The 24,199-nt window shown below is 51.1% G+C and overlaps 1 protein-coding gene across 6 annotated transcripts in view; it reads left to right on the forward strand.

Annotated features, from left to right (window-relative positions):
• MAPK4 (mitogen-activated protein kinase 4) overlaps positions 1-23,725 on the forward strand; it is a 166,569-nt gene extending 142,844 nt beyond the window's left edge. For all 6 annotated transcript variants that reach the window (XM_061131071.1, XM_061131067.1, XM_061131069.1 and 3 more), the window contains 4 exons: positions 12,275-12,419; positions 13,903-14,064; positions 17,167-17,368; positions 21,039-23,725. In XM_061131071.1, the coding sequence (XP_060987054.1) occupies positions 12,275-12,419; positions 13,903-14,064; positions 17,167-17,368; positions 21,039-21,750 (1,221 nt within the window). In that variant the 3' untranslated portion in view covers positions 21,751-23,725. The remainder of the gene's footprint in view (positions 1-12,274; positions 12,420-13,902; positions 14,065-17,166; positions 17,369-21,038) is intronic.
• Positions 23,726-24,199: the final 474 nt, after the last annotated feature.

The following is a 24,199-nucleotide window of genomic DNA, read 5'->3' on the forward strand; positions in this document are numbered from 1 at the left end:
GGGGATCAGAAGGAAACAGGACAACACTGGTCACCTCTGGGCCTTGGGCCCAACAAGTACAGAGCGTAACTCAGCCATCTAGAAAGTTCTCAAGGGCCCCTGAGTAGCTTGGAGGTTTCCAGATGAGTCTGGGTCCTAACTCCTCAACGGGAGGCCCTCTGTTGGCAGACAGCCTGAGGCACAGGGTTCGTGGGCCCTGCTTGCCCAGTGAGCCGTTTCTCAGAGCTGCTTTGTGGGACGGGCTTGTCCGGGCCAATTAACTTAGTTACAGGAGCTCAGCCATATTCCTCTGTCACTCTGAAAAGTGCCAAACCACAGCAAGACCACAACAATGAGCTCCTTAAAGGACAATAATGCTCTTTCCCTCTGGGAATCAAAATGACAGCTGATCATGGTTCTCATTCTCCTGAAGGCAGAAACCCAGTCAGGGCCTAGGTTACATTGCTGGGCCTTGCCCACAGACACTCCTGTGGGTGGCACATCTCAGATCAACAGGAAATAAAATCAAATCAGGCAACAAGTCGGCAGGTTTCAGTGTCAGCCTTCCACAGGGTGGCCAGTGGCCTCCAGGGTCAGACCATCCCAACAGCCCTAAATAGCAAAGAATATAACCAGAGATTCTGAATTAAGAATATACTATGAACCCTATGCCCATAAATGTTCATTTATTAAATACATATATTTATTAAATAGTAATATGAAGTGAATAAGTTCTTAGAAAAATATAATTTTTATCAAAATTTGACTCAAAAAGAACACCTCAACAATGCAATAACAATTAAAGAAACTAAATCAGTAGTTTAAAAGCTCACAATGAAAACCTCATTGTATAGTTTACAGGCGAACTTTTAAATAACATATAAGTTTTATCAAACTCTTACAGAGAATGTAAAAAGAAGAAGTACCCTGCTACATTAAAACCTTGCTACCAAAATCAGAAGCAAATTAGAGGAGAAAAAAAAGATAACATGATCATTTCAACAGATGCTGAAAAACATTCTAGAAAATTCAGTATCTGTGAATGATAAAAACTCATACTAACTAGGGAGAAAAGGATTTCCTTCACTGAAAAATGGTTTCTACCAAAAATCTCAATGTTTTCAACAATGAAATGTTAAAAACCTTTTTTTAAAGCTAGGAGCATGCTTAGGTTGTCACTTCTGCTCATCATTGCACTTGTCCTGGCAAGCAAAATAAGGCAAAACTGTTATTATTCACAGATGATTTGACTGTGTAAATAAAGCCTCAATCTACAGCCAAATTAATAGATTTAATAAAAAGACTTTAGTAGGGTTACTGAATATAATAAGATCAGTATATAAAATTCAACTTCATTTCTATACACTGGCTGAAAGCAGAAAACATAATCTTAAATAATATACCATTTATAACAGCAGTCAAACTACGTGGTAACTTGGTGATTCAGTTCGTACCCAGAGTTAGGACAAACCTCACAGGTTAAGTGCATTCCCCCCACAGACCGACCTACACTTCAACCACAAACTCAGGGCTTCCCAGGCCACTTGCAAAAATAACCAACTCGCTACAAATTCGAGGACTCCCACACCCCCTCGCTTGAACAATTCACAAAACTCGGGAAAGCCTTGTAATTAGGGCTCTTTTAAGCTAATCCAATAAACTACAGATATAGATCACAACCAGTCAAAAGATGAGGCCCACGGGGAAAGATCTAGGAGACGCCCAAATGTGAAGCTTCTTGGTCACCCTCTCGGCAAACTGATGGGTATCACCAACCGGGGACACGGACTCAACTTTCAGTGTCCAGGGTTTTAACTGTGGATGTGTTTCCATGCAGCTACTTCTACTAGAGTTAACGAGTTAAGTTAATGCCAGCATCTTGCTGTAGGAATAACTTCTAGGAATACCTCTGTGGCTCACTAAATCAACTCAGGAGTGTCACGACAAAGCAGCAGGGCCCACCCTATCATAGAACATGACGACAGCTAGGACATACGGACAGCCTGGTTGATGAGCGTCATCAACTCAAAGAACAGACGTTTAGTCACCACAAAAGAGAACTGGAGATTCCCCCAAATCTTACAGCTCATAAGGAAAAGAATACCTAATAAGGTTTTCCCAAATCTGACAATAATCTTGAAAATTTATATGACATTGCTGATAACTAGTTTTGAAGGTACAAGAAACTTCTAGACTATCTACCCAACTAAAGAATCGACTGTATTAGAGGACAGACTGAGTTATCTTTTCAATTATCTTGCAAATACTGAATTAGCTTTAAATTCTGCCTGTAAAAAATTATATTACAAAACTGTCATAGACAAGATCAGAGATTATGAAATCCATTCACCTGTTTGCTACCCGCAGTTTGCCAAGCAGCTAATTAGTAAAAATGTTATTTTTATGACTGTTGTGATGTTTGTGCTATTTTCCAGCTTTTCAGAATTTTTAATTTGCTGCACTTTTCTGATTCAAAAATAAATATTCACTTTCATACCCAATTTTGTGTTCACAATTTCTAAGGACCACCCCCCCAGCATGGGTCCACCCTGCCCCTCTTCTGCTCCACTCTTCACCCGGTGACTGCCTCCTCCCCGCTCCCTCCCTCACCCAGTGTTGACTTGTCACTGACTTTAATGACCATCTTTGCAGTTGAGCCAGCAAACTCACTGTCTACAATTGTGTTGTAAGCTCCTCGAGGACAGTCCCCTAACTCAGAGCATCACACACAGGGCCAGCGCCACCGGAAGCACCGAAGAAATGCTGTCAAAATACCTGTCTGAAATGGGACCGGTGTTCCCGGGCGCAGGTGACCCGGGCAGCCTCTCAGCACTGGGACACTTCTAAAGAAGGCCCATGCCGGGGACCTGCAGCTTGGGAGGAAGAGAAGGGTTTCCGCAGAGAGGATGCAGCCCCTGATGGATAACATGAGCCGGCTGGTTGCCTGGTCGGCAAGGAGGGAAGACCCTTCTCGAGGTCAGGGTTGGGCAGGGTTACTGAGCCTGCATTCAGACCCCGCCAGAAGCAACAGCGGAGAAGGGCTGGAGTCTGCGGTCTCCCCGCCCCGCTGCCGCCCGTGCGTGCCCTCGGCAGTGGGCTGAACTCAGCGTCTGCACTCCCCACACCTCCAGTGGCTTTTGTCCCTGCCTTGGCTCAGCAAGTCCAACGGCCCCGGCCCTCGGAGGCTCAGAGATCAATGGGGGAGGCTGTGCGTTTCCATCCACACAGAGCATACTCAGTAGTGGCCACGGTGACCGTAGAAGACAGTGGGCAAAGGGTCAGTATGTTTCCTCTCCCAGGTAAATGCATTAACAAGGACCTTACCTGGCACTTCCCACAGCGCATCCTGCGAACGATTGGTCCCTAGGATGCACCTAGAAATGAGAAGTGGTTACGTGGACAAAGAGAAGTACTAAAGACTGCATCCTTAGCCCCTGAGGTGGTAAAAAAAAAAAAAACCTTACTAGTCGCTGCCAACCTGTCCCAGGGTGTTTGTCCACACGCCTTACCTGCCCCTAGTAGCCTCTCTGGGGTGTGGACCCATCTAGGGAAGTACTGCCTTCACTACAAGCAGCAACTGTGGGTGAGACTCGCCAAGACAGGTGGATAGTCAAATTCAACAGTTGGGCGTTTCTGGCTCCTTCTACCAACTTACCGGCCTTCCTGCATCTGGAGCCCTGAATGACCACCACCGCCTCCCCCCAACTCCTCCCTTTCTCAGGACCCGGGAGAGAGGGATTTCTAACACCTGCAGCCCAAGGCCTGACCCCTCCCACCGTCATCTGTGAAATAATCTGCCTTTTAAGTTCCACCTGATCCTGGATGGAAACGAGCGAGACCACGAGGGTTCTCTCTTCCTTTTCTTAGCTGATTGAGTCCATCTTTGTTACCTTCAATAACGGTGGTGGTTTACACGCCAGAGCCTTCGGAGAAGGGGAGTAGTCCAACGAAGTGCCTTTCATTCTTCTGGGTATGCTCTCCCCGCAAGCTGAACAAGGGGGGATTTTAACCTTCCGTGAGGGGATGAGTGAACAGAAATGAGGTTGGGGTGGGGGAGGGAGGCTGGGAGCAGGAGAGGAACTTCGGAGACTGAACTGTCCACTGGGGGACTTGGTGACCTTGGCACTGTGTCACCGACCTTCTGCCCCAGCTTCCCACCCCCTCCCATCAGGAATAGTAACAGCACCCACCTTGTGAGTATACATGTGTGCTAAGTCGCTTCGGTCATCTCCGACTCTGTGCAACCCTATGGACAGTAGCCCGCCAGGCTCCTCTGTCCATGGGGATTGTCCAGGCAAGAATACTGGAGTAGGTTGCCATTTCCTCCTCCAGGGGATCTTCCCGACCCAGGGATGAAACAGCGTCTCTCATGTCTCCTGCATTGGCAGGCAGGAGCGCCTGGCAACTAGCGCCACCTGGGAAGCCCCCACCTTAGGAAACTGATAATCAAATTAAAGGATGCAGAGCTCAGGTGATACCTAGGACATGGTCACCTCCTGGCAAACATGATTATCATCTGCATCACTCAGTAGTGCTTTGAGGGGTGAATATTCTCTTTCTTTTTTGAGAGTGAATTAGAAGGGATTGCACTAAAGCCCTGAATCTGACCTCTAGGTTGGCCCCAAGGGACCAGCTCCCAGCATCAAGGTCACATCAAACAGAAATCTACAGCCACACCTCACATCTGAGGGAGCCCCTAGATTTCAGAGGGCTGGACTTGAACATGGCAACTACCTTTGTCCCACAATTCAAGCATGGCCCACAAACTTCAAAATAATCTTCCCTTGACCGGTGATCAGTGTCTGAAATTCCACCACGGGCATATCAATCATTCCTTTGGCTTAGATTTTTTTTTTTTTTTTTTGGCTTAGATTTTTATCCAATTCAGTCACCACATTGAAAGTGAGCATCTACCCTGGAAAGAAAACAGCCTTCAGGGCCTCCTCTTCTGTGGAGTTGTGATCTGCAGATGAAGAGGTCCAGGATCACAAAGGCTTACCAGCTAAGCCAAGCAGAGGGGAGGGACCTGCAAGAATTTCCCCAGAGAGAAAATGAAAAAAATAAATACCTTCCAGGGTTGTCAGGAGGTCAGCTGAGTTAATGATGCCAAACTCGTTCCCTCCTCCTCCTAAACTGTTGTCAGTGATTTACACCTGGGGTTAACGAGGGCCCGAGAAGAGGGCTTGCTGGGTGAGAGGGTGAAGGTGAGAAATAGTGTTTCTATTTGGGGACAGGACAGGGAGACAGAAAGGGAGGGCTTGGGCTCTGAGATCAACTTCTCTGATGGTCTTCCCCGCAGTGGCCACTCCTTTGATTCACTCTGGTCTCTGCTCACTTGTCCCTCGTCACAGAGGCCTTCCTAGACCACCGACCCAGTCCCTCACTGTATCTCCTCACCCTGCTCGATTTTTTTCTTCCTCACACTCCCTCAGCTGTCTTTCCTACCAAATGCATGTCTACAAGGACTTTGGTTTGCTCTCTGCCAGGATGGAATCTCAGCACTGCCAGTTCGGACCTAATTTGGCCTTGGTCAGGCTAGTCCCTTCCCTATGCTGTCTTCTTAGGGTCATTTTGATGATTAAATGCACTGATAATAAAGCGGCACTTGGCACAGTGCCCAGCACATCCTAAGTTCTCAATAAATGGCAGATGTTGTTGTTATTGGTTATCTTCCAGTAAAATTTTCCTTCCTGTGGGTCAGCCGTCTGGAGAAGACTGCTGTGGCCACTCAAGGAATTCATCTCATCTTGAGTGGAGCCAGAAATAGAAGCCTGCGCTAATTGGGGAACTGTGAAAATACTGCTTACCTTTCCAAAGCCAATGAGCCAGGGATCCCTAGGATACTGGTTCTCAAACATGGCTGCACATTGGGGTCACCTGGAGAGTTTTAAAAATGACTGATTCCTGGGTGCTCTGCCAGAGACTCTGATGTCATCGGCATGGTTGGTGGCCTAAGCATCAGGACTTGTCTTCAGTTGCCCAAGTGCTTCTAATGTGTATCAGGTTTGAGAGCCGCTGCTCCAGACTGCTGCCAGATTTCCCCCTTGAAAGTCAGCGAGAGACAAGTGTCTAATTATGGCCTGCTGGTTAATGCATCTTCCTAAAAGGGGCCATTCACTCACAGTCCAGTCCATTAAAAATTAATCACTTTGGCCCCGCAGGGTCCCCTCACTTAGAGATTGCTAGTGACTGCGGTGCAGATTTCTAGGACTCTAGCACCCCACAGAGGAAAGCCTAGAGGCCAGCAGCACAAGCAAATGGGGAAACTGAGGCTGAAGCGACTGCACCAAGCCTTCTTTCCACCCAGCCCAGCCCTGGTCCTGGCGAGGACGGAGGTATTAGAACTGGCGATCCAAACAAACGAAACATTTTGTCATGTCTTGCACTGTAACAGAACTCAGAGCTGATGATCAGGATCCCAGAGGGATAATATGCAAAGCTTTTATCTGTGACATGAGCTCTAGTTGAGTGAGAAGACAACCACATTTTGAGAAAGTGCTTTTTAAAAAGAAGCTCAGCTCCGTTGCTCCCACTTTCCTGCTGTTTAGGGAGAAGTACATTACGCTGAGTGAAAGAAGCCAGTCACAAACAGACAGATACTGTATGATCCCGCTTATATGAATAGTCACATTCAACAGTGCCAGAAAGAGAGCTGGTCGACGGGGGCTTTGGGGGCTGGAGTATGGACAGCTGTTGTTTAATAGGCACTGACTCAGTTTTGCACATGGTGGTGATGCTGGGACAACAATGTGAATGTACTTACTACTACTGAATCTTGTGCTTAAAAACAGTTAAAACGGTGAATTTTATGTGTATTTTACCACAATTAAAAATAAGTCATTTTTAAAAGCAATTCTGATTTTTTTTTTTTTTTTTTTTTTTTTTTAGTGTAAAAGGAAGGGACCACATGGGGGCTGCAGGCCTATAGGACCTTAACTGGGCTTTTGGTTATTTCCATGGAAACCGGGGGAGAGATGAATTTCACTGGAGAGGATCCAGAGCAGGGAGTGGGGAGGGGGCAGCCCTGAGTTAGGAGGGCATCAGATCAGCACTTAAGGGGCATCCACCTTAGAGGTTAATGATGGCTCGGACGGTAAAGAATCTGCCCGCAGTGCAGGAGACACGGGTTCAATCTCTGGGTTGGAAAGATCCCCGGCAGAAAGTAATGGCTTACCCACTCCAATATTCTTGCCTGAAGAATTCCATGGACAGAGGAGCCTGGCAGGCTCCATGCATCCATGGGGTCACAAAGAGTTGGACACGACTGAGCGACTAACACTTTCACTTGAGAAGTTAATGAAAATTCAGGGCAGCTGATTTAACCACACTGTTCACCATGTGTATTTTAGCTGCATAAACAGAATGTATATGCATGCTCAGTTGCTCAGTGGTGTCCAACTCTTTGCAGCCCACCAGGCTTCTCTGTCCATGGAATTTTCCAGGCAAGAACGCTGGAGTGGGCTGCCACTTCCTTCTCCAGGGGATCTTCCAGATCCAGAGATGGAACCCACGTGTCCTGCATTACAGGCAGATTCTTTACCACTGGGCCACCAGGGAAGCTGTAAACAGAACGTACCCGGTGACTTACCAATGATTGTGTTGTACACTGTGCATTCCTTCCCTCAGCTTAAGAGAGTCCCTGCTGCATATTTTCATGGAAATGAGTTTAACAGAATGAGTTTGGAGTCAGCAAGAAGAAAGGCGATTCCTCTGTGGTGTTCTTTCTGTTTTAAAAGGCTTCTAACATGCCTGATATGGATATTGGCACAAATAAGAATTATACCTTCGGAGGAAGGAGGCTGTTGAGAGGGAGGCCGTGTATTTCTGCTTAAACTGGGCCTCTGAGAAGGTGGTGTTTTTCTAAATGATCTTTTGATGAGTGCTTGTAACACAAAGAATTAACCCCTATTACAGGTCAGTCTGCTGCTCAGTTAGAGAAATCTGCCTGACCTGTGAGCAAGGCATCAATCCCTTGGGCAGGGCAGGATATTAAAGATCATCCAGGGTTTTGCTGGTCCAAATGCGGTCCCCCAACCTGCAGCATCAGCACCACCTTGTTGGCCTGATGAAATGGAATATGCACGTGTTTAGCCCAGGTCCCCAAGAATTCAAGTGTGAGCCAGTGTCTGAGGATCTGCAGCCTGGAGGGTGCTGCTGGCTCATCTCCCATCAGCTTGTCCATCCCTGTCTGCCTAGGAGCCCAGCCCCACCCTGGGACAGCCTGGTGGATTCAAGGGCTCTCTTTCTTCGAAAGGCAGTTCAGCCATCTATTCAGATCACAGGGACTACATCGTCCCAAACTGGCGTTGCATCCCAGCTGTGCTGCTTGCAGCCTGGGTGACCATGGATAGGTTGCTTACCCTCTCTGTGCCTCTGATTCCTCCCTGTCAAATGACTGTCATGAGAGTCCCTAACTCATGGGGTTGTCACAGGGATTAAAAGAGTTAATCCCTAGGAAGCATGAGAGCAGTTCAAGTATCTCAGTAAGCGTGAGCTATTATTATACTGCCTGGATTTCTGCCTCATGCCATGGCTCACATCTGTCCCTAGAGCCTCAGAGAACAAGCTTAACTCCCCATCCGTATGACAGCCCTGTGTATGTCCAGAGGCAGCTCTCATGCCCTCTTCAATGTTCCCCAGGCTCTAAGCACCCCGTCTTTCCCATTCCTTGGGTGACGTGCCTTTGATTTCCACAGCACATCCGCCAGGAGCTCTTCTGAGAACTTGCGCCTCCACAAAATCTCAGCATCTGTGCCACAGCCCTGTTGACCCCCTCAAGCTCAAAAGTTCTTACTTCTCCGTAGCCTGACTCCTCTTTCCCTTGACCCAGTTTCTTCGAGATCACACAGCATCCATGTGTGCATTCCTACCCCCTTCCAGGGATGCCTGGTGCACCTGGGCCTTCCTGAACCTGTTAACCCCTGGCTACCCAGAGAGCACCTGAGTGCAAGCCTCTCCAGGCTTCCCACAGCCGCCACCAGGGCTCCGCACAGGCCTCCCCGGGACCTTCCACAGAAATCCCCGTCCTACCCACCTCCCCTCCCTCCCCAGCACCCCCCCACCCCCCACCATGTCTGCCCTGACCCGGAAACAGCTGCACCCATCTGTCCCCATCCCTCCTTCCCCAAGGCTCCTCTTGCGCCAGAGCCTGGCAGAAGCCACCGAAAGAGAGTGAGTTAGTCGCTCAGTCATGTCCAACTCTTTGCCACCCCATGGACTGTAGCCCGCCAGGCTCCTCTCTCCATGGGACTTCCTAGGCAGAAATACTGGAGTGGGTAGCCATTCCCTTCTCCAGGGCATCTTCCTGACCCAGGGATCAAACCCACATCTCCTTCACTGCAGGCAGATTCTTCACCTCCGTCCTGTGGCTCCTGAAACACATCAGGGGCAGCCTTGCCTCTGCAAACATCTTTTGCGTTCAGGGCAGGTGCTTCAGAAGGAAGCCCCCTGCATCCATTTCAGTCCCAGATTCTGCAAATACACAGGTGTTAATTATAGGGAATTCCATAACAGCCTGCTCATCAGAGTAAACTCCCCTCAGTACCCTCCCCAGTGAGCACTCTGCTTCAGCCTTCCTCTGACACTTGTACCCTCTGGCTGGAGAATAACATTGGACCATTCTGTATTCATAACCCACCTGCCCAGATGTGCGCACCTACAGTTGGGCTTGTCTCTCATTTCGAGACTCAGACTTAAACTCCTCACAAACTACTCTCCAACCACTGCGACCACAGGGATGAGTCCAGATGCATTAGGCTAAGCAAAGGAATTTCAACTCAAAAGGCCACACACTGTGATTCCATTTATATGCATTTTGTACAAGGCAAAACTAAAGGGATGGAAAAGAGTGGTTTCTAAGGAACTGGGGCTGGGGGGTGACCGGAGGCGGGCAGGAGAGAATAGTGTGAGATAATAGAATTGTTATACATCTTGATTGTGACGGTGGTTACAATCAAAACTCATGGAACTATACACTAAAAAGTGAATTTTACTGTTTATAAATTATACATCAATAAACCTGGCTTTAAAAAAAATTACACTTGCCAATCCTTTCTGGAACAAGGCAAAGCGTAAGGCAAAAGCCATCAACTTTTGTAAACTTCTCACCCACTGCTGAAAGTGGGAATTGGATCTCCCTGTAAAATCAGGTCTGTTAAAGAAAGGGATCAGTGGTTCCTGCAGAAGGTGCCCCATTTTGAAAGGACTCAGACCATGCGAGACTTTCCTTACTCATTCATCCGTCCATCCACTCGACAGTGTTCATTGGACATTTCCTAGGAGGCAGACCTGGGACAGAATCAAGCAAGGCAGAAACGGCTGTGAAACAAGATACAGCCTCTGCCCATGAGGGGGAATCGTCCAGTGGTCCGGGGGATTGGCTGGGTGAGGCAGGTGGGACAGCAACTGCAGAGAAGTAAAGTGCTCAGTCGTGTCCCACTCTTTGCCACCCCAGGGGCTGCAGCCCACCAGGCTCCTCTGTCCGTGGGATTTTCCAGGCAAGAATACTGGAGTGGGTTGCCACTTCCTTCTCCAAGAGATCTTCCCTACCCAAAAAACAAACCCACATCCCCTGAATTACAGGCAGAGTCTTTTACCGCTGAGCCACCAGGGAAGCCCCAGAGAAGTAAAGAAACAGTGACAAAACAGGATGGTGGAGCTCCTGGGAGGGGGCGTTCAACCTCATCCCAGGGAGCTGGGAAGCTTCTGGAGAGGAAGCAGGCCTGAGCGAGTTAGCCAGGAAGGACAGTGGGTGTGAAGACACCCACCCCTGGAAGGTAACACACGCAAAGGCCTAAAGGACAGAGAAAGGGGGCACGTATTCTTAATTTTTTTATTTTTATTTATTTATTTTTTTAAGGGGGCACGTTTTAAAAATTACAAAGAACTCATTTGGGAGCCTCGAGGCTGGGGAATGGGGGTGCTCTAGTCTTTTCTTCCTTTCTTCCGCCAGTTTGAGGTCCCGCTCTGAAGAACCACATGTCACAGAGGAGAGAAAACTGCCGTAACTGAGGGCCCTCGGGTTTTAAACACAATAAATCTGCTCAACAAGTGAAGAGATTTCAGATTAATTGATTAAAAGCTCCTGGGTACTTGAGCTTCCTAACTTTTACCTCTGTTTTAACCTGGGTCTGTGATACTTTCTACTTCAGCAAAAAAGGAAAATTAGATGCCAAATTGGAAATTACAACAGCAAATAACAAAGTGTTCCCTAGACTCCCTGACTGGATACCCCTGGTGCTCACTGTCTGACCTTGACCACCAAATAGGTCTGTTTTTTCACTTTAGAGAGACTGTTCCAGGTAATGCAAATAGACATTTTGCAGATTTCACTGTTGCACATGCTTTCTGAATTACACAGAGAACAATTTCCACATGGCCTGGCTATAATTCCCTAAAGCACCTATGACGTCATTATTTCCCACAGGAAGGGCTTCCCCCCCAGGCCACACACTGAGCAGTGGCTGAAATCAGCTAGAACATCCACCCCACACTCTGTAGAACTCCCAGAACCCTCTGGGCCAACCAAAGCTGTGTCCAAGACTGCCTTTTTAGGGCTGCTCCCCCAAGCCCTTCACCCACACCCATGATGAATCTGGCTTCGTCCATTCCCTGCAGGAGATTGGTGTCTGGCATTGTAGCAGAATTAATCATCAGCGCCAAAGCAACTGGCTTGATTTCCATTTTCCAGCTATTTCTGAGATTCAGCCCACTGAATAAATGAAATTCCAGTTTCTCATCATTACTCCGTTGATGATGATAATGAACCCGAGTACGGCTCCTGTTTATCCATCTTCTTACTAGATGAGGGTAGAGTGTTACGTGTTGTTACATCAAGATGGGCTGGGAAAGTGTTGCTCCTTAAATAGTGGCATCCTGTCCCATTCCACAGAACAGAACTCCAGGGCCTCATAAGATTCCCCCTCCAAAGTCTTTGAGCCCCTCAAACCTGCCTGAACCCCTCTAAACAGATGATCAACAGGAAAGGATGGAGAGTGAAAGGGGTCTTTTCTCCCTGAGAAGGGACAGGAAGAGAGGTGTGGGAGGGAGTGAAAGTCGCTCAGTCGTGTCCGACTCTGTGACCCCATGGACTATACAGTCCATGGACTTCTCCAGGCCAGAATACTGGAGTGGGTGGCCTCTCCCTTCTCCAGGGGATCTTCCCAACCCAGGGATGGAACCCAGGTCTCCCGCACTGCAGGCAGATTCTTTACCAGCTGAGCCAGCAGGGAAGCCCTCTGGGAGGGAGGGTGTCTACAAATGACTGACCATTGGAAGCCGGGGTTTTGTCTTCCAGGGTTACCTGTCAGAAGGGCTGGTAACGAAGTGGTACCGCTCACCGCGCCTGCTCCTCTCCCCTAACAACTACACCAAAGCCATCGACATGTGGGCCGCCGGCTGCATCCTGGCTGAGATGCTCACGGGCAGGATGCTCTTCGCTGGTAAGCTGCTCCCTGGGCCACCCTCCTGCCCCTCTGCTGCAGCTCAATAAAGGAGGGGGGGAATATGCTAATCACAAAACCTGCTATCCTCCTCTTTGAGGTTGCCTCTGACTTTGACGGCACTACTTGGAGACAACTTGTTATCAACTATTTCAGGCAAAATACTAGAGAGGCTAAAAAAAAAAAAAAAAAAAAAAAACTTCTTGAGCACTAAACTTCCAAAATCAAGAAATCATGTCTCTTCAAACACCTTGAGATTGACCCATGAAAACACCCATCCTACTTTTTCAGCTCCTTTCTCCCCTCTCCCTGCCACTGTGAGAGGTCGATCCAGAGTGCTCATTTAGAGAGGGGACCGCACCAGGCTCCCAGAGTCCCTGAACTGACCCTACCTGAGTCCACTGCAGGGAGAAGCCAAGTGACTCCTTCGGAGCAGACACTGGCGCTTTGGCACTTTCTGGGTCAGCATTCACACGTGCCTAGTGCCACACATGGCATCGTCGGGGGGACACGGGAGAGCCCTGCCCTTGGCCTCCAGCTTCTGGAAGACTGGGACCCCACAGAAATCGGCGGTTGGTGGGGAGTGGGGGAGGATGCTCTGTGCAGCTGGATGAGTCAGGAAGGAAGACCAGGCTTGGTTGGATTTAACCCAGTAGAGGTGAATGGCAAGGCTACTCGTGCAAAAAGGGAAAACAAAAGGAATGGAATGGCCCAGAGGCCAGAGAGGCGGCAAAGATTCAGACCTGACCCATCCCAGCAGCATCAAAGCTCTGCAACAGCATCAGCGATGGCCTGGGTGTGAAAGAGGACTTGAGTTTCCGAGAAGCAGAAAGCCTGAAGCTTCTTATGGATGAAGATGCTATTCATTCCCAGCATCTAGCATGATCCTTGGCAGGGAGACGACACCCCATAAATATTTGTTGAATGAACGAATGAGTGAGTGAATGAGTGCTTGAATGAGCCATTCCGTCCTGTCCCACAGACCTGGCGCACCCCGTCTTCCTCCCACTGCCAGGAGGAGCGCTCATAACATGTCCCAAACTTAATTTGCTATTCCTGATTTTTTTTTCCCCTCCTAATGGGAATCCAAAAGGTAAGACTCATTTCTAGGCTTAAAATCGCTTCCTCCCCCAGCCTGGTAAAGGGCATGCACAGAGGTGCATAGGAAGGAACGCTTGGAAAGCCCCGGGTCGGACTGCTCCCATCATTTTAGCGCGGGCTGACTGAGGCTGTATGAGGCTGTACCATTCCGGAGGTACAGAATGCTAAGAGAAAGGATGGGGCCCCAGAGACTACCCCTTGTTTCTGCATTTGACCAAGCCCCAGAGATGGCAAGCAACCTGCCCACCGTCACCCAGCAGTTAGCAGCAGAGTGAACCCAGGTCCCCGGGCTCCCACTGTCCTAGGCTTCTAGGCTCTGGGGTTTCCACACCCACCAGCCGGGTGGGCGGCAGGCATAACCATCTGGCGTTTGCCTCCCCAGGGGCTCATGAGCTGGAGCAGATGCAGCTCATCCTGGAGACCGTCCCCGTGATCCGGGAGGAGGACAAGGACGAGCTGCTCAAGGTGATGCCTTCCTTCGTCAGCAGCACCTGGGAGGTGAAGCGGCCGCTGCGCAAGCTGCTCCCGGAAGTGAACAGCGAAGGTACCGCCGCCTGACGTCCGGCTGCGTCCGGAGGCTGCGCCCTGCGCCGTGGCTTCACCCTGGGGCCCAAGAGCAGGCAGTCTCCTCCAAGAGGACCAGAGTCCCTAGACACAGAAGCGGGGGACCCCCTGGCAGCGGGCCTTTGTCCTCGCTGCTTCTAGACCGAGTTCAGCCATCAGGCCACCCTCAAGGCAGTCCACTGCTGGTCCTCCATACTCAACCCTGATTTTGCTTCCTTTTCCTTCCTTCTCACTTGCCTCCCTCCTTCTTCCCCACCTCCCTTTACTTTTTTCCCTCTGGAAGGCATGGTACGGTTTCACCAGCTTCAAAGCCTGACCCAGGCTCAGCTCCCAGTTCCACCAGTGACTAGCTGTTTAGCTTTGGGCAAGTTTCTTAACTTCTCTGAATCTGTTTCCCTAACTGTAAAATGGGTATAATAACACATGACATATAGGGTCATTGTGACAAGTAAAACAGAATTTGTACAGTCCTTGGCATAGGATATTTTCTCCATTATCTGAGATGTTAGAATATCACAGTCTCATATCTGCTAGAGTCTTCCTTGTTGTTGTTCAGTCACTAAGTCGTGTCTGACTCTTTGCGACCCCCTGGACTGCAGTATCAGGCTCCTCTGTCCTCCACTGGCCCCCAGAGTTTACTCAGATTCATGTCCAGTGAGTCAGTGATGCTATCTAACCATCTCATCCTCTGCTTGAGGAAATTCCTATATCAGATAGGATACAGGTTTGGCCAATTGTAAGAGAAACCCAGATTCTCAACAACTTAAATGACATTTATTTCTTACTTAAGAAAAAAAAAAAAGGAGTTCATTTCTCTCACATAAAAATCTAAAGTAGACAGTCCAGGGCCACTGAGGTAGACCTGGTCTATAGTCATCCAGGGGTCCAAGGCCCCTTCTGTCTTATATCTCTACCACCTTAGGGGATTGCCCTTACCCCTTGGAGGAAGGTGGGGGAGGAGGGCAGCCCCTTGCCTCTAATGTCATGAGCCAGGATTTGGACACCTCACCTCCATTCATGTCTGCTGGCCAGAACTTAAGTCACCTGACCCCACCTCGCTGCAGTGAGTCTGTGAAATAGAAACTGATCCCAAAGCTACTGTGTGTCCATGTCCATGACTATGAAAGAGGAGAAGAGACATGGGTACAAGCAACTGTCTCTGCCACACTCCTCCCCATCAAGAAACCAAGAACTTGGACTAACAGTGTCTTTGGCCATGATCCCCTTTCAATCAATAAACTGTCTCAGCTTTCCCATCATTAAGGGAGAGAGGCAATTTGGTTCCCCACAAATTAAGTCTCAGCCCATCCACATTTTCTTTGATTCTTGGGCCTCTGTAGAAATCCTGCCATGTGACAGGAGGTTCAGAATTCTCAGGAATTCTGGATCAGGGACGAGTCATCCATGCCCCTTCCCAAACCACTACACACAGCAGCCCCTCTGAACATGGTGGGCCCATCTCAGAGAAACCAGAGACATGATAGATGGCCTACCTGCAAAGACGGATACCTGTCAGAGATGAGCAGAGGAAGGAACACACCCTAAGGGGCCAGCGAGAGCTCTAGGTATTTGGGGAGGGGATGAGAGCCACACTATATCAGAAACACCAAAAAAACCCAAAAACATGTGGGAGGTTGAACTTGCAGGAGAACGAGCTGGGGAGTGAGGGTGGCGGTTATGAGTTAAGGGGAAGCCGGTGCTGTAGCCGATAGACGGGAAATCTCCGTGGCCTGCCCGCTAGCAATGTAGTCACAGATCGACTCAAGTCCAGACGAGGGGGACCCCTGCCTGGGACACAGGCCATCTGCCATCTTCAATCAGAGCTTCCAAGGCTCCCCCAGGCACCAACTTCCAGCTGAAACCTGGGGGTGGTGGTGGGGGGAAGAAAGAAGACCTGCAAGAGGTTTTGAAGAAGATGGCCTTGATCTGTCAAACCTACAGGGACAACATGTGGGAGAAAGAGCTCTGGACCCAGGAGCCCCGGGCTGGCAGGCTCTGTCCCCCCACCCTCCTCCACGGTGACTGCTCTCACTCGGGCTTTCTACTGCTGGGTCCTACAGGAGGAGGGTCCTCCACCAGCTTCCCCCACAGCTGCACTCAACCCACGACACCTGATGGTGGGTGGAGATGCCCCGCTTCCCCCCTCCAGGTGGGACCACCTCTGAGGCGCGTCCCACGCTGTCACTCGGAGGACCCGGTGGAACTGAGTCCCAGGTGCCTTCAGCAGGAACTGCCCACTGGCACGTCCTCGGTGGGCTTCTCCCCCACCGCCCACCTTCCTGGGGGGGGGGGTGCTTCCTGGGGTCACTGCCACATAAAGTGCCTCCACCCCATTCCTTGTCTCTGCAGAAATCCAGCCAAAGGCAAAGTTCTAGCCCTGACCTCCCATAACCAACGGTGACCTTATCTTACAAGTCATTTCTATCCCTCTGTATGTATTGTACGTATGTGGGCACTCAGTCATGTCCGACTCTTTGCGACCCCATGGACTGTAGTCCGCCAGGCTCCTCTTGTCCATGGAATTTTCCAGGCAAGAATAGTGGAGTGGGTTGCCATTTCCTATTCCAGGGGATTTTCCTGACCTAGGGATCGAGCCCACATCTTTTGCGTCTCCTGCATTGGCAGGCATATTCTTTACCAGAAGCGCCACCTGGGAAGACACGTAACCCCTCTGCAAGTGAAAGTAAAAGTCGCTCAGTCATGCCCGACTCTTTGTGATGCCATAGACTATACGGTCCATGGAATTCTCCAGGCCAGAATACTGGAGTGGGTAGCCTATCCCTTCTCCAGGGGATCTTCCCAACCCAGGGATCAAACCGGGGTCTCCTGCACTGCAGGTGGATTCTTCACCAGCTGAGCCACCAGGGTAACCCCTCCGTTAGTTCATTTGTGGAGTAAGAAAGCAGCATCTGCTCTGAATTTGTCCCCAGACTGTGGTGAGGGTCATGAGAAAGGGAACGGGTAGAAGCCCCTTCACAAATGGAAAAGTACAGACACTCGGGGGCATCCCCACGCTGAGGGGTCTCATTCTCAGCGTGGCAAGGGCACCAGTGACCATCCCGCCCTGCTCTGCTCCCCACAGCCATCGACTTTCTGGAGAAGATCCTGACCTTTAACCCCATGGATCGCCTGACCGCCGAGATGGGGCTGCAGCACCCCTACATGAGCCCGTACTCTTGCCCCGAGGACGAGCCCACCTCGCAGCACCCCTTCCGCATCGAGGATGAGATTGACGACATCCTGCTGATGGCCGCCAGCCAGAGCCAGCTCTCCAACTGGGACAGGTGCGGCTCCAGGGGCCCACGACCCCATCCTCCCATTTCCATCTGCCTCCGATCCTCCCTGACCTCGCCTTCTGTCTCCCGAGTTCTAAAGTCCATGGGGCGCTTTCCCCAGCTTGGCTTCCCGCCCTTCTCCCCTTGCCTCTAGATACTCACTGCAGATGAACAGCCATGTCCCGCGTGTGTGGTCAGGGGCCTGCCTCTGTACCACCCAGCCACCGCCCCCTCCCTCCCCAGCCCAGATGCACCACACACCCGGGGTTCAACACAGAGTCGGGCAAGCATTTAACGCGCACCCACGGCCGGAGCTCACGTCTTGCAGGCTGGGAATTTGCCCCAGAAAAGCAAAGTGCAGCAATGCAAGAAAATAAGATGCAATTCACCGTCACACAACACCTTCCTGCTATTCACATCCTTTGCGTCTCCTGAGAAGCCAATAAAGGAGGCACCATTATCATTATTGCCCACTGATACATGAGGAAGCCACTGCTCAGAGAGGTTAGAGATTGGTGTCGTGTTACACGGCTAACAACTTGGCCACGAAGGGCAGTCCCCTGTCTCATGTCAGACACCACTAACACTCACAGAACTCTTCTCTCCTAAACTGGGCCGGGCCTCAGAATCCTTCTCAACCCAGTGTGCCCAGAAGTCACTACCAATGAATCAGAGCTGGGGAGAAGATACATTTTTTTGTTGCTGCTGTTGTTTTTTTTTTTTTTTACAAACTCCACATAAGCACACAGTGATCTCTCAGGGCCCTTCCCATTCTGATGTTCTAGATCAGGCAGCTGAACGTTTAAGCATCACCACCTGCTAATTCTGGGAGGGGAGCGATGGTAGCTGCTCCGTTTAGAAACAGAACTCCAGGGCTTAGCAGCTAGGACTCCGAGGGGGCCGAGGTGGGAGCCCTGCTGCTGTGAGAAGGCGACAGCTGGTTACAGAAGTGACAGATGAGCAGTGTCTCCTTTTCAGTCATTTGACAGATGGTGGGTTTCAAATTAAGGAGGCTCCGAGGGAGGGTCAGGGCCACGTTGCTATTCTGGGACAGGCTTGTTGTTGTCGATAGTTGTTATCAAGAGTTGCCAGCAAATAGAGATTAATGAAGACCCTCTCTGCTGCTGCTCCCATGCTAGGCCTGCCCTTGACTGTGGTCCCTGCAGCCCTGCCCCCTCCACTCCACAGCATCTAGGGGCACAGAGCATTGACGTAGCAGGGTTCATCCTATGCTCATCACGGCTATGGCCTGAGGCTGGTGCCAGGAAAACTGTAGCAGGGTTTCTTTGGCCCCTGCCCATCCACTCTGACCACTTCTAAACCTGGGGCTCCTCTGGTCTGACTTTTCCCATCACACCTGCACGACGAAGGCGGATGACAAAGGCAGTGACAAGCCCTGCCCACAGGCCCTGCTGCTCTGGGCAAGCTGTTGACTTCTGAACGCACGTGTCCTCACCTATGGAGCAGGTGACAACACTCCACGGGGTTGCTCTGGAGACTGCAGACAACTTATCGGGTTGGCCGAAAAGTTTGTTAGGGCTTTCCATACCATCTTGTGGAAAAGCCTGAATGAATTTTTTGGTCAACCCAATACATTTGGCCCTTAGCATGTAGCAGCCAAAAGTGGAAGACATCCCATTGGGGTGTTATTAAATGCTATCACAGAGCTGCAGAAGAATGGAATGAATATGAGCTTTTCCTTTTTGAATTATGCCCAGTCCAGCCAGTGTAGAAACTGGCAAGACAGTTCAGTGAGTTACGCAGCTGGAGCACTCACGGTTCACTGAAGCCCTGAATCCTCAGGCGTGCCATCTGCACATACTCACACTCTGTCCAGGGTCCAGGCCTAACCCTTACCAAGATACTGGTCCTGGTTTCGGGGGATTCTGAAACCTCAAACTAATAGAACTTTCTTTCTAACAGAACTATTAGAGTGTCCAGAAGTGATGCTCTTCACAAGTTCTTCCTCATAGAAATCTCTGCCGTTTCAAGGACCCTCCTGGGAGGAGGCAGTGTTCACCTCGAGGAGTGGCTCCTGCCCTCATGTCATCAACGGGCAGAACTGGTACCTTCCTGTGCTTCACAAACCACAAGGCCTGGGCCGCAGCTGCCTGCCTGCCCAGCTACACAGCCGAAACTGCCTGCCCTTGGTTCTTCCCGTGTGAGCCCTCGGCCTCCTGTTCCAAGAGGCTTCCTCTGTGCTCCCTGCCTCCCCGCCCCCTAAATTCCGCATAGAATACCTGACACACCGAGGGCTCAGCCCAAGCTGAGGGCCTGCCCACCTACTCGCCTGCCCTTCACTGGGTGACTGCTCTCCAAGGCCCCAGGACAGCCAACAGGGAGCAGAATTCCAAGGATCCTTGGCCTCTCTTGAGGGTGCCTGTAATCCTTTGGTACACCCCGCCTGCTCACATCTCACACAGTGCTGCAGAGCCTCCAACCAGAACCACTAAGACAGGGTTCTTAGCCCTGATTGGAGCTTAGAAACACCTGGAAAGATCTGACAAACACAAAGCTGCAGGGCCTTTCCCTAGACATCCTGAATCAGCATTGGAGGCGCGGGGCGGGCATGGAACTTTATTTTCAATTCCCCACCCCCCCCCACCCCCCGCACACACACACACACTTCTAATCTGAGCCAAGGTGGTGAAGCACCCATCAGAGCCCTGCTACTCAAAGTGTGGGCCTCGGACCAGTAGCATCAGCATCACCTGGGAACCTGTTAGACATGCAGATTCTCAGACCCCACCTCAGCTACTGGATCAAGATCTGCCATTCTAACAAGGTCCCCAGGTGATTTGTGTGAACGTCACAGTTTGAGGAGCACTGCATAGGTGGATCCACTAGAAAATGCGTTCCAAGGTGACAAGGATTTTGTTCCCTGCTGTGTCCGGTAATGCCCAGTACAGCACCTGGCACAGAGGAGGTGCTCAAGAAATATTTGTAGGGTATTGAATGAATAGGCTTCCAAAGAGGCCCTAGTGGAAAAGGGCCTGCCAATGCAGGTTTGATCCCTGGGTCCAGAAGAGTCCCTGGAGGAGGGCATGGCAACCCACCCCAGTATTCTTGCCTGGAGAATCCCATGGACAGAGGAGCCTGGCAGGCTACAGTCCATAGGGTCACAAACAGTGGGACATGAGTGAAGTGACTTAGCACGCACACACATTGAATGAATTCCATCGAATTCTCCAGGCCAGAATACTGAGTGGATAGCCTTATCCCTTCTCCAGGGGATCTTCCCAACCCAGGGATCTAACCCAGGTCTCCCGCATTGTGGGCGGATTCTTTACCAGCTGAGCCACAAGGGAAGCCCAAGAATACTGGAGTGGGTAGCCTATCCCTTCTCCAGCGGATCTTCCCGACCCAGGGATCAAACCGGCTCTCCTGAGTTGCAGGTGGATTCTTTACCAACTGAGCTAGGAGAGAAGCCCCTTGAATGAATACAAGAGGATACAATCAGTCCCTCCACCTGAGCTCTGGGGGGCTCACCGTTACTGTTCCCTTGTCCCTGGGACAGCAAGAACTGGGGGGACTGGGAAGGAATGGAAAGCCTGCCTGTGGGGGCAGACAGGGATGAGGGGGCTTGGCTCCCTCCGCAAAGCCACCCCGGCTGGCGGGGCGGGGAGGTGGCTGGGCGGTGGGGCGGTGTGTCCGATGGGCGTCCGGTCTTACCGTGCAGGTACCCCGTGAGCCTGTCGTCGGACCTGGAGTGGCGGCCCGACCGATGCCAGGACGCGAGCGAGGGGCAGCGCGACCCGCGCGCGGGGTCGGCGCCGCTGGCGGAGGACGTGCAGGTGGACCCGCGCAAGGACTCGCAGAGCAGCTCGGAGCGCTTCCTGGAGCAGTCGCACTCGTCCATGGAGCGCGCCTTCGAGGCCGACCACGGGCGCTCCTGCGACTACAAGGTGGGTTCGCCGTCATACCTGGACAAGCTGCTGTGGCGCGACAGCAAGCCACACCACTACTCGGAGCCCAAGCTCATCTTGGACCTGTCGCACTGGAAGCAGGCGGCCGGCGCGCCCCCCGCCGCTGGGGGGGCCGGCGTGGCCGCGGTGACCGCGGAGCCCAGGCCGCGCGACGACGAGCCGGCCAGCCTCTTCCTGGAGATCGCGCAGTGGGTCAAGAGCACGCAGGGCGGCCCCGAGCGCGGCGCCAGCCCGCCCCGCGACGGCCCCGAACGCCGCCTGTCCCCACCCGGCCGCCCGGCCCCCATCGACGGGGGCGCCAGCCCGCAGTTCGACCTGGACGTGTTCATCTCCCGCGCCCTGAAGCTCTGCACCAAGCCCGAGGACCTGCCGGACAATAAACTGGGCGACCTCAACGGCGCGTGCATCTCCGAGCACCCCGGCGACCTCGTGCAGACCGAGGCCTTCTCCAAAGAAAGGTGGTGAGGGTGGAGGGGCGCTCCAGGCCGACCCCCTGGAAACCATCCGGGGAAAGGCGGACCCGGCCGGAGGGGACCGCCCCCCTGGCACCTCCACCAGCCCTTCCGCCCCCTCTCTGCTGCCCTGGGGTTAGCGGAACAGGAAGGATCCGAGGAGCAAGAGGAATGTCCATTTCTTAAACTGCCTTAATAACTAGCCTTTAACCTCTGGGAGCGTGTTTGAACAGGAGCCTAGTTTGGGGGTTGGGGGGGGGGGGTGGGTTGATCACTTTCCCAGCAAAGAAGAGGCCCTTGTGCTTTTATCATTGGTGGTGCGCAGGGCAGAAAGGTCTTAGCAGTCAGAGGCCCCACCTGGGTGGCTGGGTGGAGAGGAACCTGGCAGAGAGGGTTGGCACTCTCTGGTCCAACACCCTCAGCTGACAGATGAGAAACACAGTGAGGTCCAGAGAAGCCAAGTGACCTGCTAATGAGATCGAGGCCTAGTCTGTGTCAGGGCAAGCCTTGAATCCCAGTCTCCTGGCCCCCAGGCCAGTGTCTGTCCACTAAACAATGTCTTCCTCTACTGGGGTCACTCTGGCCTTTTTCTCAGAAAACTTGGTTCAAGACATTTCTTCCCTGTCCATTGCCAGCTTACCCATTCCATGTGCTTTTACTCAAAGCCATGTCCTGTGAATTCTGAAATTGGACATTGAGCCAGCTTCTTTCCCCTTGTCACTAAGTGTTGTTTTTTTTTTTTTTTTTTCCTGGCTCCTCAAGTACTGAATATTCCCACTTGCCTCACCCCGGTGTGATCTGAACTCTCGGTTTCAGATCGGACCAGTTCGGGATCTGTGGGTAAAACCACCCATCCTCCCAGGCCTGTGCACACAGCTTTTCCAGAACTTCCTATGCACTTTGCTGACACATGCGCAGACACAGTGACACAGCTCTTGTTCCCCAGGGAATGCCATACACTGGTGAGTCTGAAGACAGCAATTCCAAGAATCCCTGCAGCCTGCCCCGTACCCCTTGTACACACAGCCCCGCTCCAAACCTACCTTGGGAGCTTGTGCTCTCAGCCCAAATTGCCCCTTTGGAGGAAGGCAGTGAAGTGCCTGCAACAGAGTGGATATGCTGGGAGAGCGGCCCTCACACAGAACCCATTGACCTTTGTTAACTCTGCCCTTGACTTTGACCATCCATTTAGCCCCAGCAAACAGCAGGCCATGAAGAAATGCACTGGAGAGCAAGGGGCCTTGGGGACAAGGAATCCAGAAAGGCAGGAAGGTCTGCAAAGTGGGGTGCCAACATCGAGGGCCCTCAGGGGTCAGGTACCAGCATGAGGACCCCACGGCAAAAGAAAGGACTGGAGACCACCATGTCCTCCATAGCTTAGGCCAGGATGAATTTGGGGCACGCCACACCAGAGATGCACTCGTTCACAGAGCCTCAGGGGACAGCGTGTAGCATGGCAGGCCCTCTGCAGAGGCATGGAGCCCGGTCCTCGGCAAACGCTCTTCCGTTTCCACCACTGGCGTTCAGCTCCCCCCAGAGATGCCCATAGGAGCCGGTCTGTAAACAGAGGATCCCCCAGTGTTGATCATAGGCTGTGTTCACCCTCACCTCAACAGCACCTTAAATCTAATCAGCTAACTAGGATCTGTACCTTGAAACCTGCAACACATTAGAAACTTATATTTAAAAACAATTAACCATAGTGACCAATTTTTACCTGGGAAATATGTAAATATGAAGTGTTGGGGTTTCTTTGTTGTTTTTCTTTTTTTTTTAAGAAAAGGAAACGTACACCGCTCTCATGTGCCATTTGTCCTCAGAGGGCGGCTTTACTTTTTTGGTAAAGGAACAAGCTGCTGATCTTGACAAGGAGTTCATATATAATTGTTATTACAGAGGAATTGCTATTACTCATGTTTTAAAAATATCTATTAAACATTATTAAACTTGATCGGGATGGGCCAAATAAAGTTTTATTGGAACATAGATTCATTTGTTCGTTTGCTCATTCTCATTCATTTACACGTTATCTGCTGTCTTTAACAGCAGTTGAGTCATTGGAATGTGGCTGGATTCTCCCTGGACCTATGAAGGCAAGGTGTTTTGAGGGGTTGCAAGTTGAAGGGGAGGTGAGGAGAGAATCTACAGAGATTGGTAAAAAAGGGAAGACATTCTGCAATCACCGGGGTCAGGCCCAGTGTCCATCTTGTATATTTCAAACCATCTCTTGGAGTCAAATCTAAATCTTCTGACCAAGGTTGGTTCTTGGTCCCACAGCTTCTTCCTAGCTTGGAGCTCTATCAGTGAGGAAAGTCAGATGAAGCACTGGCTTAGTTTCCTTCAAAAGCAAACTCAGAGACAAAGAGTCAATGCAAGTAATTAAGGGGCGGGAGAAATGACCTCAAGAGACACAGGTGATAGGGAAGTGATGGGGAGGGGAAGGAAGCCAACAAGGGTGATGC

Source organism: Dama dama, chromosome 27 (genome assembly GCF_033118175.1).
Source record: "Dama dama isolate Ldn47 chromosome 27, ASM3311817v1, whole genome shotgun sequence".
In the NCBI taxonomy this organism is placed as follows: Eukaryota; Metazoa; Chordata; class Mammalia; order Artiodactyla; family Cervidae; genus Dama; species Dama dama.